General features: G+C 37.3%; 1 protein-coding gene and 2 long non-coding RNA genes across 3 annotated transcripts in view; all 3 read left to right on the forward strand.

Annotated features, from left to right (window-relative positions):
• Positions 1-12,171, forward strand: part of LOC144633706 (uncharacterized) — a 32,955-nt gene extending 20,784 nt beyond the window's left edge. Inside the window, exons 14-17 of the mRNA XM_078492566.1 lie at positions 450-668; positions 1,502-1,640; positions 9,274-9,305; positions 11,891-12,171. Of these exons, the coding sequence (XP_078348692.1) occupies positions 450-668; positions 1,502-1,640; positions 9,274-9,305; positions 11,891-12,066 (566 nt within the window). The 3' untranslated portion in view covers positions 12,067-12,171. The remainder of the gene's footprint in view (positions 1-449; positions 669-1,501; positions 1,641-9,273; positions 9,306-11,890) is intronic.
• On the forward strand, positions 1,653-4,011 carry LOC144633711 (uncharacterized). The gene is made up of 3 exons (XR_013567091.1): positions 1,653-2,063; positions 2,186-2,347; positions 3,602-4,011. It is a non-coding gene; the product is annotated as an uncharacterized LOC144633711 (long non-coding RNA).
• On the forward strand, positions 5,472-7,820 carry LOC144633709 (uncharacterized). Its single transcript, XR_013567089.1, has 3 exons — positions 5,472-5,866; positions 5,989-6,150; positions 7,411-7,820. It is a non-coding gene; the product is annotated as an uncharacterized LOC144633709 (long non-coding RNA).
• Positions 12,172-16,312: the final 4,141 nt, after the last annotated feature.

The following is a 16,312-nucleotide window of genomic DNA, read 5'->3' on the forward strand; positions in this document are numbered from 1 at the left end:
CTGACTGACTTACTGACTGTCCGACTGACCGACCGACCGACCGACCGACCGACTGACAACCTGCCTGCCTGCCTGACTGCCTGACTGACTGCCTGACTGTCTGACTGTCTGACTGACCGACTGACTGACTGACTGACTCTGACTGACTGATTGATTGACTGACCGACCGACCGACCGACCGACCGACCGACCGACTGACTTACTCTGACTGGCTGAATGACTGACTGACTGACTTACTCTGACTGGCTGGCTGACTGACTGACTGACTGACTGACTGACTGACTGACTGACTGTCCTTCCATCTGTCTACGGTTTAAACCCCTCCTTTTTTGTCACACGAATAAAAATTGCAATTTCTTCTGGCTGTGGGTTTCTTGTAAATTTAAGCAAGACGCAAGACTTTAACTTTGACTTCAACACTGGATATATCGCTTGTTTCACTGTCACAGGTCAGGCTCATAATTTCAACAAGTACTTACATGGTAAACTCGACTATCTCGGCGCCATGTACGACTTCCAAAGTCTGATGCATTATGGGAGCCACGCGTTCTCCAAGAATGGCAAGCGCACAATTAAGGCCATCAAACAACCCAGCGTGCAGTTCGGTCAGAGAAAGCGCTTCAGTGAGACGGACATACAGCAGCTGAATGCACTGTACGACTGTAAGAGTGAGTATACCCAACTGCGCAACAATTAAGACTAACTCTCGTTGTCAATCGTTGGCTGAAGTAAAGGGGAATCTTGGCGAGTGATCGCCTAGTTCCTTCATCGAAATCAGGCAATTGGGATGAGTAAAAAATAGATCCAAGACAGTAGGCATGATGGTAGGGGTATGTGACGACTGCGTTATGATCATTGTTCTATGTATATTTCAGTGGCTTTTAAGCTTAAGGTTTCAAAGCTTTTATTATCTATCCTTTTAGGTCGATTTACGACCACTCAATTTGATCCAAGTACAAATCTCCTGCAAATACATTTTGGAGAGGGCAAAGTCATTCAGAATTTTGAGACATCTCAGGCAAGGTTTCGTGAAAGCTTCGTTGTTTAAGCTTTAACTTTAGTTTTAGCTTTTTGTATAGAACGTTTATATAAGATAACTTATGCAATGAGAGATCCCTTATAAACATGGCATGCAAATGAGTTAATGTGTAACTCTCCTCTGAACTTCGTGAAAAGGGGTTCATAACGGGGCCAATTCAATATTTCAAAATTCTAACTTGGTTTCGAGGCTTGGAGGAGTAAAAAAGATATTCCATTGAGGTTAAAGAATGAATAAATATTTTTTTTTTGCTTTATTCCCCCCAAGGCTATTGGAAATTGGCATTTGGGAAGCTGAGGAGTAACATGAATTAATGCGATCTGGGGACCTGGGTCGACATCGGTAGTCACCTCAAATTTCTCAAACAGAATGGAAGTTTTACGTTGCATTTCTTAAATATCGGATGTATAAAGTCGATTTTTCTTTCTTTCTTTCTGTTTTCTTTCTTTCGAACTCGGATAGCTGAGGGTTCAAGAGCCTGGAGTTCTTGGACAAAGTTTGGTCCGTGCAACGACAGATGTCACAAAATACGTCAGAGATTCTGTATGGCACGTGATCGCACGCGGTGCCCTGGGGCGGGTCTCTACGGAATTCAAAGACAGGCAACGATAGCACATGGGCATTTTGTCTGCGCATGCGCCAGATAAATCAGAATTCCAGATCGTCGGCGCCATTTTCAAAGTGTGAGCGCGCTTCGGTGGATTTTCAGCTGAGTGATCTACGCACTTGGAAAGCTTTCATGAACAGATATGAAAGAGAATAACATGTTTACATAAACGTCTAACACTATGGATACTCGTGGTGTTTACCGTGTCTTCGGATGAGGATATTTTGACGATCAAACTGCGAACAAAACAAGAAAAATCCGCCAAACAGCGAAGTTTGACTTTTGATTTACGAAAGTTCAAGATGTCCATAGGAGACGAAAGACACCGAAGGATAATCTCAAGATGTTGACGTTCTATGGGCTTAAATCATTGGTTATACTGTTTAGACGATCATCAGATACACGGCCCTATTCAAGGTAGGAAATTTGGAATTTGATCTGATTTTGTCTCCACTTCAAAGCGAATTTGCATTTTCTTTCCAACCGCCCCCAAGTTTCAAATCACTCCAGACAACATTGTCTTTCCTTTCTCTTTACAGCCGTATAGGACTCCAGGCTTTAAAAAATGTTCCAGTGTGCAAGATTTTAATCTTCTTATGAGAGCTTTTGGTAAAGTTTAATTCGGCAAATTTTAGTAGTTTTTCCAAGCCGTGGATCACAGAGGTCTTTGGTCTTGCAGCTCTACAAATCTTTTGCACAAGGTATGTAGTGATTTACCTTTGCCGTGGTTGCAGTCTCGTTATGTCACACTTTGACTTAAATTTATTTTTTCCTTCGTTTTAGTGGGAATTTTGTCGTTGCATTTTTTTTGCCTTCAAGTGCTCTCTTGAGTAAAAACAAGTGAAAATCTCTTTTATTTGACTCGCCCCCAAGTTCCGCAACACTATCAAGACTTTCTTTGCTTGTTCCTCTTTCATTATGTCTAGTTTATTTATCCAAGAAAAATGCCTGCACCTTATTTTGTGAAGCAAAACTTCTGGCGTTTGCAGTCGAAGATGGTCATTCTGTGTACGAATATGTAGATTTCGAATCGAATGGCGTAAGCTTTATTTCATTGGAATGCCTCTTACCTGCAAACGACTAGCAATACATAGGAGCTCGCTCGATTTTTATTTTTTAATGACAACGGTAGTTATGCAAGGAAAATGTTTGGAGAATGCAGTCTGGTTTATAGCAGAAGGAAATGTTTTAATTTGGAACAGTTTCAGTCAAAGTTGGCCTTTGAAGCTTAATAAAGCCCTTCACGAAGAAATTAAGAATTTTGTTGGAGCTTGAGCTGAAACCAATAATTCATTGCCTTATTGCAGTGTGTGAATATTTATTTTAAAATATTGTACTGTTACAAAAGAGTTGACAACAAAATACTTTCACTGTTCCTTGTTTATACATGTGTGAAATCCTTCTCTGTTCTGTGCAGGTGATATTTTTTTTAAATATAATTTTTCTTTTGATACAAAGTGAATACAAAATAAATGTAATCAAGTTAATTCCAGAATGAAAATTATACAACATTGGTACGTTTGCAGAAAAAAAGTAAATATTTTTTAACTGTTAATAGCCTAGTCCAAGTTTACATGACTACTGTCTAATTTCTGTCACTTTTCCTGTCCAAAAACAGTGTTTTTCTTTAAAAATTAAATTTTTCAGCACATCATGGGCAATAGGTAAATTGCAATAAATACATTGAGCAAATAGAGGCATACCTCCCTAAAAGAAGCCTACCAAAATGTACATACATGTATTTCTAAAACACAAAATCTTTTTATAATAGCTTTTTGCCAATTGTTTATTTACATGTACCGGTAAATGCTATTTTGCTGTTTTGCCATTACATCATTGCTTTTATTTCTTAGACCTAGTTAACACAGCCATGTTTGCTCTGTGCAGCTTCTTGGAAATACAGTTTTTAAGAAGGGTGAAAAGAAACTAACAATGTGTTCTCTATACTGTTTTAGGGAATGCACAGCAGGAAAAATTGTTGGGACCGTTGACAGAATGGATGGCTGCAATGTCAAGTTCGAGGGCAAGCTATCATAAATACAACTTTCTCCAGAAACTGAAGTAGATGGAATTGAGTACATGGAATGATCATGTGTAATAAGAGAATGTTCCTCCATGGTGTTGACCAGATCAGGATAATTTGCAACTTATGAACTTATTAACTGACTGGTATATAATTGGTCTACAGTAAAACAGGCAACTGGCCATGTAATCTCCAGGCTGAATGGCGACAAACGTTCTCATATAATTACCTAAGCCTCTCCTAAGCATATGCAAATTAAAATATATACATTCAAAGGGTTATCCTTGTGTGTTAGCAAACCCTGTAGCACATTTTGATTAATAAATGGAACTGTTTCTGACACTGCTGTTGTGGTATTACCAGTTGTATTTTGTGAGTTAAGGGGACAATCTACCACTGTCAATAACATTGTAGTGGATTGTCAACTTAACCGTCCAAATTATTGTACTATTCATGACCATTTTTTCGTCTTTTCCCTATGCTGAAAGAGAGCACAGAATTGGTGGAACCACAAAGTATATGGCAGTGGTTATGGTTAATGCTGTTGCTTGCCACCCAAACTCTTGTAGAGCTGTCATTCTCCTCATTTTTTTTTTTGCAACTCTTAATTCTTGCAATTTGAAACGGAGCACTAAGAACAACCTATTAAAACATTTTAAAATACAGAAAGTAAAAACACTTAATTATACCACCGCATTTTATTTTACCTTTTATGAAGGGAAATGCAAAAATGTGGCCTGGTAGGGTAAAATGGCAGAGGAGTGTCTGTAAGCAGTGTTGATCCCTTCTTTAAGTTTCGGATAATTGTCTTGTGTGAGCAATGATTCTTCCAGTTGTAAGCAGAGGGATTTTAAATGTAACTTTGTTTGCATTTTTGCATAAAATGTTTACAAAAAAACTGTCATGACAGTGGGAATCATCTGAACATACTCCATGGACTCTAGCATCTTTACTTAGAAGAACCAAACAGAAGTACTATCAATTTGGTCTATAATATTCAAATTTAAGGAGTGTCAATGCTACCTTTTAGCCACCCTTACTTTGTCTAAATGCCCGACACTTAAAAGGTTATTTTAAGCCATAGTTTAGCAACCAAACAACAACAAGGTCCTACTTCGCTACACTTGAAAGGCAAAGTTATACTTGTTCTCTAAGAAAGTAGTTTTCTCCAGGTAACACTACAACATCTCTAGCACTATTTAGTTCAGCTTCTTGACAAAAACACTGCCATTTTTTTAGGAAGTCGTCCTGGGGTATTCCCGTTCATGCTAACAAACATTCATTAAACTAAAGACAGGCATATTACTTTAATTTCTTTACTCCATAATATGCTTACATAAATACATCATTCGTATTTGCGAGTAAATTCCTGGCAGCTTGGCAGCTTTAAACTGTACCTATAGACGAGGTTGTACGCAGAAAAAAACTGAAAGAAACTAAAATGTCTTTCCATTCCGTCTATGTTCTTGAAGAACCTTCTTTAACCCTCACAGCAGCTTCACAGAGATCTCCTGGTCTGCAGACTTCCACACCAAAAACAAGGCTTGAATTCATCCGCGGGTTTTTGTATTTCTAAAATTAAATTACTGCGACTTTTTCTACACATATCGCACGGCTGTTCTGTGATTTTTTCACATTTTTGGCGATTGAAAAGAGAAGACGAGACATGAAAGAAGTTCTTTGCGATCGCTGCACGGACCGCCATGTTTATTTTTGAGCAGGCGCGTTTCAGCGGATAACTTCATGAAATCCCATTTGCTACACATGCGCAGACAGAATGCCCCTCACATGGGCATTTTGTCTGCGCATGCGCCAGATAAATCAGAATTCCAGATCGTCGGCGCCATTTTCAAAGTGTGAGCGCGCTTCGGTGGATTTTCAGCTGAGTGATCTACGCACTTGGAAAGCTTTCATGAACAGATATGAAAGAGAATAACATGTTTACATAAACGTCTAACACTATGGATACTCGTGGTGTTTACCGTGTCTTCGGATGAGGATATTTTGACGATCAAACTGCGAACAAAACAAGAAAAATCCGCCAAACAGTGAAGTTTGACTTTTGATTTACGAAAGTTCAAGATGTCCATAGGAGACGAAAGACACCGAAGGATAATCTCAAGATGTTGACGTTCTATGGGCTTAAATCATTGGTTATACTGTTAAGACGATCGTCAGATACACGGCCCTATTCAAGGTAGGAAATTTGGAATTTGATCTGATTTTGTCTCCACTTCAAAGCGAATTTGCATTTTCTTTCCAACCGCCCCCAAGTTTCAAATCACTCCAGACAACATTGTCTTTCCTTTCTCTTTACAGCCGTATAGGACTCCAGGCTTTAAAAAATGTTCCAGTGTGCAAGATTTTAATCTTCTTATGAGAGCTTTTGGTAAAGTTTAATTCGGCAAATTTTAGTAGTTTTTCCAAGCCGTGGATCACAGAGGTCTTTGGTCTTGCAGCTCTACAAATCTTTTGCACAAGGTATGTAGTGATTTACCTTTGCCGTGGTTGCAGTCTCGTTATGTCACACTTTGACTTAAATTTATTTTTTCCTTCGTTTTAGTGGGAATTTTGTCGTTGCATTTTTTTTGCCTTCAAGTGCTCTCTTGAGTAAAAACAAGTGAAAATCTCTTTTATTTGACTCGCCCCCAAGTTCCGCAATACTATCAAGACTTTCTTTGCTTGTTCCTCTTTCATTATGTCTAGTTTATTTATCCAAGAAAAATGCCTGCACCTTATTTTGTGAAGCAAAACTTCTGGCGTTTGCAGTCGAAGATGGTCATTCTGTGTACGAATATGTAGATTTCGAACCGAATGGCGTAAGCTTTATTTCATTGGAATGCCTCTTACTTGCAAACGACTAGCAATACATAGGAGCTCGCTCGATTTTTATTTTTTAATGACAACGGTAGTTATGCAAGGAAAATGTTTGGAGAATGCAGTCTGGTTTATAGCAGAAGGAAATGTTTTAATTTGGAACAGTTTCAGTCAAAGTTGGCCTTTGAAGCTTAATAAAGCCCTTCACGAAGAAATTAAGAATTTTGTTGGAGCTTGAGCTGAAACCAATAATTCATTGCCTTATTGCAGTGTGTGAATATTTATTTTAAAATATTGTACTGTTACAAAAGAGTTGACAACAAAATACTTTCACTGTTCCTTGTTTATACATGTGTGAAATCCTTCTCTGTTCTGTGCAGGTGATATTTTTTTAAAATATAATTTTTCTTTTGATACAAAGTGAATACAAAATAAATGTAATCAAGTTAATTCCAGAATGAAAATTATACAACATTGGTACGTTTGCAGAAAAAAAGTAAATATTTTTTAACTGTTAATAGCCTAGTCCAAGTTTACATGACTACTGTCTAATTTCTGTCACTTTTCCTGTCCAAAAACAGTGTTTTTCTTTAAAAATTAAATTTTTCAGCACATAATGGGCAATAGGTAAATTGCAATAAATACATTGAGCAAATAGAGGCATACCTCCCTAAAAGAAGCCTACCAAAATGTACATACATGTATTTCTAAAACACAAAATCTTTTTATAATAGCTTTTTGCCAATTGTTTATAATAATTTACATGTACCGGTAAATGCTATTTTGCTGTTTTGCCATTACATCATTGCTTTTATTTCTTAGACCTAGTTAACACAGCCATGTTTGCTCTGTGCAGCTTCTTGGAAATACAGTTTTTAAGAAGGGTGAAAAGAAACTAACAATGTGTTCTCTATACTGTTTTAGGGAATGCACAGCAGGAAAAATTGTTGGGACCGTTGACAGAATGGATGGCTGCAATGTCAAGTTCGAGGGCAAGCTATCATAAATACAACTTTCTCCAGAAACTGAAGTAGATGGAATTGAGTACATGGAATGATCATGTGTAATAAGAGAATGTTCCTCAAGGGTGTTGACCAGATCAGGATAATTTGCAACTTATGAACTTATTAACTGACTGGTATATAATTGGTCTACAGTAAAACAGGCAACTGGCCATGTAATCTCCAGGCTGAATGGCGACAAACGTTCTCATATAATTACCTAAGCCTCTCCTAAGCATATGCAAATTAAAATATATACATTCAAAGGGTTATCCTTGTGTGTTAGCAAACCCTGTAGCACATTTTGATTAATAAATGGAACTGTTTCTGACACTGCTGTTGTGGTATTACCAGTTGTATTTTGTGAGTTAAGGGGACAATCTACCACTGTCAATAACATTGTAGTGGATTGTCAACTTAACCGTCCAAATTATTGTACTATTCATGACCATTTTTTCGTCTTTTCCCTATGCTGAAAGAGAGCACAGAATTGGTGGAACCACAAAGTATATGGCAGTGGTTATGGTTAATGCTGTTGCTTGCCACCCAAACTCTTGTAGAGCTGTCATTCTCCTCATTTTTTTTTTTTGCAACTCTTAATTCTTGCACTTTGAAAAAACGGAGCACTAAGAACAACCTATTAAAACATTTTAAAATACAGAAAGTAAAAACACTTAATTATACCACCGCATTTTATTTTACCTTTTATGAAGGGAAATGCAAAAATGTGGCCTGGTAGGGTAAAATGGCAGAGGAGTGTCTGTAAGCAGTGTTGATCCCTTCTTTAAGTTTCAGATAATTGTCTTGTGTGAGCAATGATTCTTCCAGTTGTAAGCAGAGGGATTTTAAATGTAACTTTGTTTGCATTTTTGCATAAAATGTTTACAAAAAAACTGTCATGACAGTGGGAATCATCTGAACATACTCCATGGACTCTAGCATCTTTACTTAGAAGAACCAAACAGAAGTACTATCAATTTGGTCTATAATATTCAAATTTAAGGAGTGTCAATGCTACCTTTTAGCCACCCTTACTTTGTCTAAATGCCCGACACTTAAAAGGTTATTTTAAGCCATAGTTTAGCAACCAAACAACAACAAGGTCCTACTTCGCTACACTTGAAAGGCAAAGGTTACTTGTTCTCTAAGAAAGTAGTTTTCTCCAGGTAACACTACAACATCTCTAGCACTATTTAGTTCAGCTTCTTGACAAAAACACTGCCATTTTTTTTAGGAAGTCGTCCTGGGGTATTCCCGTTCATGCTAACAAACATTCATTAAACTAAAGACAGGCATATTACTTTAATTTCTTTACTCCATAATATGCTTACATAAATACATCATTCGTATTTGCGAGTAAATTCCTGGCAGCTTGGCAGCTTTAAACTGTACCTATAGACGAGGTTGTACGCAGAAAAAAACTGAAAGAAACTAAAATGTCTTTCCATTCCGTCTATGTTCTTGAAGAACCTTCTGTAACCCTCACAGCAGCTTCACAGAGATCTCCTGGTCTGCAGACTTCCACACCAAAAACAAGGCTTGAATTCATCCGCGGGTTTTTGTATTTCTAAAATTAAATTACTGCGACTTTTTCTACACATATCGCACGGCTGTTCTGTGATTTTTTCACATTTTTGGCGATTGAAAAGAGAAGACGAGACATGAAAGAAGTTCTTTGCGATCTCTGCACGGACCGCCATGTTTATTTTTGAGGAGGCGCGTTTCAGCGGATAACTTCATGAAATCCCATTTGCTACACATGCGCAGACAGAATGCCCCTCTGCCTGGCAACGATGTGTTCTCTTCAAGAGTGTTACGGTATGTGTGTTGCCGAGGAAAAACTGTGTATTTATTGTCAAAGTTAAACCAAAGATTTCTTCTTTTGGTATAGACTCTTTTTATGTCGAATACGAAGGCGTGCTTGCTTTAAGACACGAGTTGCAAGGGAAGATAGAACTTCATTAACATAAAGTTAATCGGCAGTGAACGATTGAGAAAACATCCATGTTTGACTTTAGATATTGTTTAAAGCCAAATAGAAAAGGAATCAAAGAATTGTAACATAATATATTGCCATATAAAAGAAGTATGTGAGAAAAACAAGACAGGATTTTGATTCCAAATTTTTGCAGCTAACATGTGCGTGTTACGTTGTTCGGGAAAGCCGCGAAATTCAAACCCATAAAAAACGCAAGTTTAGCCAACATTGCATGAACTCAGTCCCTTTTTAATTTTGATTCGCTATTTCCTGAGGCCAGAACGTTTTCATGTTTGCAGCGTAGTTTACATTTTAGCAGGAAAAGAAGAAATTTACAAAAGTCCGAAACGTGCATTCGGCACGTGCAAAAAGAAAATGCAAATTAGATGCAGCAAAGCCCATTTTAGACAGCGTCAACACTTTCACGTTTTCAAAAAGTCCCCTTTCCTTTCGACTGGAGCTAAAAATGAGCGAAATATTTCCATTTAAGTTTATTACGCACCGAAACTATGGGCATGTAAAATTATGTGTGCAGCGAACTAAGGCTCAGTAATTTCTGACGTTGTCGAAACTCTTCGTAAGTTTGTACTCGATCAAACCAAAACGACAGAGCTTAAAGACGTTTTTTTTTTTTAAGTCTCCTTTTTTGATGAAAATGATCAATAGCTGTTTTAGTGCGATGTTTGGAGAGCAGGGGGAATTATAGTGTATAATGGCTTGGTAAGCGAAAGCCCGAACGGGAAAAACCAAAAATTTGAAAAAAAAACCGCCCTCCTTCGAATTAAAAGGTCGAGATGGCGAGATATAAATTGCACCTAACAATTTAAATTTGGGGGCCCTTTGTTATTGCAGTTATAATTTTGTGTGACTTTGTAAGTTGCCGATTAAAATATTGGTTCGTCAGTTAATTTTGTCAGATTTAATCCGCCGTTCATCGACTGCAAGTTAAAATTTTGGGGACATGTGCAGTGTTCGGTTGACTGTTAACTTCAAAACTGTTGGCCATTTATTACTGGTGAAGTAAAATGTTGGACCTTTCGGTTTGCTAGTTTCCAATTGAATAAACATTTGACAAGATTGTTGGGTCGTTTATCAGTTTTTAATAAAAAATCTCGTTTTGCAGCTGTCAAGCTTTGAATCGTTTGTCATAAAAAGTTTTTTTAATCAGTTGAAAACAAACTCAATGGGTCATTTCAGTCAGTTTGATTGTGATCAATTCATGCAATTTTAATTTTAATTTCATGTTAGCAGTTGTTCGTGTTTAGGGGGTTAATTTACCCTACATCGCAAATGGCAAGGAAAAAATGAGCGAGGAAAAAATGAGGCGGAACAAAGGCCAGCTCGCCATCGTCCCCCCACGTTTTTTCCTCGCTCGCCCGCGTTCTTCGCTTTCTCCTTCAACTACCGAGAGCCTGGAACAAGCTACACCATTCGTAGCATTTCTTATAAAAATTGTCATTAGAATTCCTTAAAATATCAGGACAATTTATCTTTGGTGATAACGGCAGAGTTGTTTGAAAACCAATTTGCACTAACCCATGATTAAAAGTTGATCGAGGGTTCAATTTCTCTTGTATTAATTAAAGTGTTGTATTGCTTATGTCTTCATTGTAGAGTGTGAGATTAGTTGACAACAAAACTGGAGGAAATAAATTATCAACAGAAAACTTCTTTGAAAAGTTAAAAAACTGAAATCAAAATTCACGCAGTTCTTGACAACAACTTTATTACCAAAAAGACTTACATACAATGTTTTGAAAAATATATATATATATAATTAAAACAGAATGTTGGTAACAACACTCAAAAAAACTATAAAGCTTATCGAGCTGAGCGAAGTTTAATTAAATTAATACTAAGAAGGTGGTTGGCAATAAAGCAAAGAAAAAAAGCGGTTAATGGAAAACGTTAATAGCTAACACAAACATTCTATAGCAAAATATATAAAAGCTAAATAAAGAAAATAAGTATTAAATATTTAATAACTACTAGGTGCTAGATGAACACTCATTAATGTTGGCAGTATTTCTGTAAGATGTTGAGTTTAAATTCATTGTTGAATTTTTTGAGGGGCAGGTATTTGATGTTTTCATCCAAATCATTCCAAACTTTTACAGCAGCAAAGCGAATGTTGAATTTACCATAGTTTGTTTTGACAGAGTTAATATAATAAGTTGATCTGGAAGCAAGCCTGGGTTTGTACTGGTGAATTGATGAAACAGATTGAAAAATGTTATTAAAGGAAGATGGAAGAAGGTTGTTATGATACTGATAAAAAAAAGTGCATTATGCAGGCTAACAAGGTCACCTAATTTTGAATTAGCTTAATCGTGCTTTGAACAACCGGGCAAACTTTATTTGATCTTTATGCTTGATGTTGTCACAGTTGTTGCAAGTTAGACTAAATCATTTTGTTTTTGTTTAGCTCCAGTACAAGGCCACTGGGGCCGTTGGACTTCTTGGTCTTCTTGCAGTGTGGCTTGTGGACCTGGCCTTCGCACCAGATCGAGACTATGTGACGACCCGCCACCAAGGTATGGTGGGAAAAGGTGCCTTGGACGCAGCGTGCAGACTGAGCGGTGCACTAAACATAACTGTTAAAACCAAGAGACGAAATACAAATGCCTTTTTCAACTTTTATAAACCAATCAGAGTAACCGAAAATTGTGACGTCAGTTTTTCGTCATAAGCGTACGACATGTTGCTAAACAAAACAAAAAAACAAAAAAAAAACAAAAAAAAAAACAAAAAACAACTAAGCGGAGGAAAGTTTCGCTCGAGAAAGGTGCCTGTTTCTTCAGGTAAATCATGGCAAATAAGGAATTTTAATTGCAAAAATAGAAACAAGCATTCCTTCTTTCGTTATGAGTGCTTCATGCGTACAAAGACTTCTTAGTTTTCAAAAAGTTTCCCCAATAAATAAATAGTGTCCCCACTAGTTTTTTCCAGCTAAATACCTTTGACACTTTAATTAAGTCTTTCATTCATTCTTTCTTTCATTCAAACGTTTCAATGCTTAACTGAACAGACAGATTTTATACATGCAAAGTGTAAAACCAACGGTAACTCATGATAACATGCCAAACGGCTGGAAAGGGGGGGGGGGGGTGGATGGGGGGTTAAGAAAAGTACCCTGTTTGGGACAAAAATGTGTGATTTTCGATCATGATACCCTATGCTAAACGCTCTACTACGAAAGAAATCGAGGACATTCGTGAAATAAATATTAATGCTGTTCGACACATGACTACGTACATACGCTTTCAAGAGGACGAAATAAGACTCTAAAGATATACGCTGCGAAGTCGGCAGTGCACGTTGGTCTGAAATAAAGAATGGATTTTTACTGTTTTGATATAGGACATTGTTTGTTCACCCTAGCCTGGAACCGGAAATGGTTTTAAGAAAAAAAATACTATTATGAGGGGGTCTATTATACTCTGGCGGTTTAAAGATGACTTCCAGTCCGTACTGCGCAATCTCCGCCTGCAATGTTTGTGAGTCTCACAAACAGAAGAATGTTTACTAGCAAAAATAAAAATTCCGGGACAAAACTTACGTTTTCTTCATTATTAACGCCAGATATCCTTGCAAAACAATAATAACGAGTAAAAGAAGCTCGACGGTATTTCAAACGGACGTTTTAGCTCATCGTGAATTCTTGAACGAAACGATCCGTAATGGCGAACTAAAAAACTTCATGTACGCTATCACCGAAGTGTAACGTTTCAACAAATTCAAAACAAAAATGAAAACAAACCCTGAGTCTGCGCAGTACGGACTGGAAATCATCTTTAAGCCAATTTCGAGTGTTAGTTTGCGGGTATATTCGTATTTAAGGTCTGGCGGTTTGCAGTCATGAAACTATGGCGGTTTCGGCCTTTACGAAAAAACGAAAGCTGTTTGCGGTCTAGGAAGAAGACAATATGTCGGTTTGCTGAATTTACGACCCTGATAATAGACCCTCTTTTATTCATCTCGTGAGAAGTGCGAATTTTGGGCGTAAAACGTCTTTAATAGGAGTAGCCTCTTTCCCGAGATTACATTCTATATCGCGTGAGAGATAATAGTTACCTCCTAAGCAAAACAAACTATGTGACTTTTTAGCATTTTCTTTTGATGTTAAAAAGAAGAAAATTAATTGTGATATACTAGGGATGTTTTGAAAATTACGAGTCGCCGTTAATTGCTATTTTTCTTCCAGCTTACAACTGTTGCAAATGATCGAAATTTGCATTTCTCAATCACATCAAGACAATTATCATGTTACTCTACTGACATAGTCAGAATATACTTTTAAAACTGCCAGCTGATATAATCTTTTGCGGATGCGAACGATCGGACGTAAAGATACACATTTCAACGGCTAGTTTATCAACCTAGAAAGATATGGAAAGATCTGGATGTGAAATCGTTAAGGTGGCTCAGATCACGTGCCGTACTTAACGTAATGTTTTGAGCAGCACGCGTCGTAAATTATGCCAATTTGCATTTGCAGCCAACTCAAGCTGTTTAATACTGAATTCATCTCTCTTATTTAAACATTCATGTAGTATAGTATTTTTCTAGTGTTGTTACTGCATGTTCAGTGCTTCACGTACTTCAGTCGACCTTCTGACGATGTCTTAGACACCCTTTCGGATATGCACGCCAACCAGATCGGATATACAGAGACGTATTTCAAAGGGCTGTTTGTATTTTACCGGAAAGATGGATGAGTTTTGATGCGTATTGTCAGCTTTACCGTTTATTAAGAGATGTCTCGTGTGCGGTACTACCATTTATTATAACTGAAACGACAAAAAAGAACAAAACATTTGTTGAAAAACCAATTAATTCGCAAAAAACTTCATATATTAATAACGGAACCGACTAGCAGGTGCATATCCTATTTGTAATTGTTAGCTGTAAGTTGTCCTTTGGAAGCAGCCTTAGGAAAGATGGAAATAACCTTTAATTGAAAGAACGTTAAAGAGCCGATGAAGAAATCCACGCGAGTTACTTTTATTTTATTCATTTCTTGTTTAATTTCGAAAACAGGAAGCGTGATTATAAATAGTCGTCTTAATGATATCACAGTTTTCAAAAGAAAATAACGAAGAAAGTACTACTTTAATTTTGACTTTATTTTTCGTAACAAGGAACGATTTCCAAGTCTGGTGTAATCTTGGCGAACAATTACACTTTAGACGCCAAAAAGCTAATAACAGTAAACTACTAAAATTGTGCTATACTAAAATATAACAGTTCTACGTGACACGGAGCGATAAAAAGAAAACAACGTTTTTGCCTTTTATTTACGTAATATCGAAGGAGTACTTGTACACAAAACTCCTGTACAAATATTTTTTTATTTGTCATTATTCAATATAGGTCGAAGTGCACTAGAACTTTGAGAATGAAATTTTGTTTGTGATTTCGTGCTTAATTCAGTTCGCTATAGTCGCCCGCAATAAGGTCAAATAAATGTTTATTGTTATGGGAGCCACATTGTCGCAGCGGCCCACTGGAGTTTCCAATTTTTCTTGTTGAAGTAAAACTCATAACATTAAACTCCGCGGCGTCATTTTTCGAACATTGTATTACCACTTAACAGCATGGACCACGGCAGTTGTATTAAGAAAACAAAGAAATGCCGCCTGGGTGGTATGGTGAGCTACTAACAATGTAAAAATATTATTTTACGCGAGAAAGATTAGCCGAGACTCTTATAGCAAGCGGCGAACGCTGTATTCAAAGATGAAATAAACCTGTGCTAAAGAGAAAAGAAACCAATATAATATTTAGGAAACGCCGAGCCTTTCACGTGAAACACTCAGTCATTTTGGATTTCGTAGCCAGGCTGGTAGAGCAAGACGCGATGACGTTTTGCGGAAAGAAAAGGAGATTTCTAAAAGAGAAGCTCAGTTAATGTCACGATGTATAAGAGCATTTTTTACGCAGTTCAAAATTGCTTTCAAATCCGCGTAGGAAACCTTGTGCCACCCATGCTATGCCACGAAATTTTAGGCAATTTTGGCACTGACAACTGGTCATAGAATAACTGAAATATCACAATAACGGCTTAAAACTGTAGAAGAACTAAAAAATATATTGGCCGGTTTCACAGCAGCCTCCTTCTCAGGCGCATCGCATTTTTCGCACTACAATAACAAAACGAACAAAAAGCGGAAAGCGCGAGGGACCACCTTTCGCTTACCCTTCCTCCCTTGCGATCCGATTCCCCCCCCCCCCCCAAAAAAAGAGAGGGGTCTGGGTATGTGGAAGGGTTTCACAGTACGTCGCGTAAGCGAAGAGCAGCAGAAACTTTCTCGTTAGTTCTAACGTTTTTTTGAGACTAAAAGTTCTGGAGTTTCCCTTATTAAAGAGAGTGCACTTGTGAAACTTTTTTAGTCAAAAGAAATTTTCATAGCGGAGCAAAGCGGCAGTCGTGTTTCGAGAAAGATGACGTCATAAAATTTAATCAAACTGATTGGCAAAGCCACTAAAATGTTTTCATTGGCGGAATTCACTTATGGAATACCCCTCAGTATTCAATAGAAACGACGAGATTGGTTAGGAAAGAATGTTTACAGAATAATTTGTAAATGTTTTTTTCAAGAATTGTATTGGAAGTGGTACAACAGATGTTTCCAAATTAGCCGGTGTTTGTCACAGTCTTGATTATCTATTTTATGGTCATTAAAGAAGAAAGAGACCAAATAATTTAAGTTTATCCGAAATTTGTCTGAGCTTGTGGCTTGTCAACTGGCATAATACTGTTTCAGTCGCCGTGGCGCCTGAAAAACCTACAAGCATCCGTTTTTATTTAACATAATAGAAAGGTGAGGTTCCTAATTCGATAATT

Source organism: Oculina patagonica, chromosome 12, assembly GCF_052425735.1.
Source record: "Oculina patagonica isolate OP01 chromosome 12, crgOcupat, whole genome shotgun sequence".
In the NCBI taxonomy this organism is placed as follows: Eukaryota; Metazoa; Cnidaria; class Anthozoa; order Scleractinia; family Oculinidae; genus Oculina; species Oculina patagonica.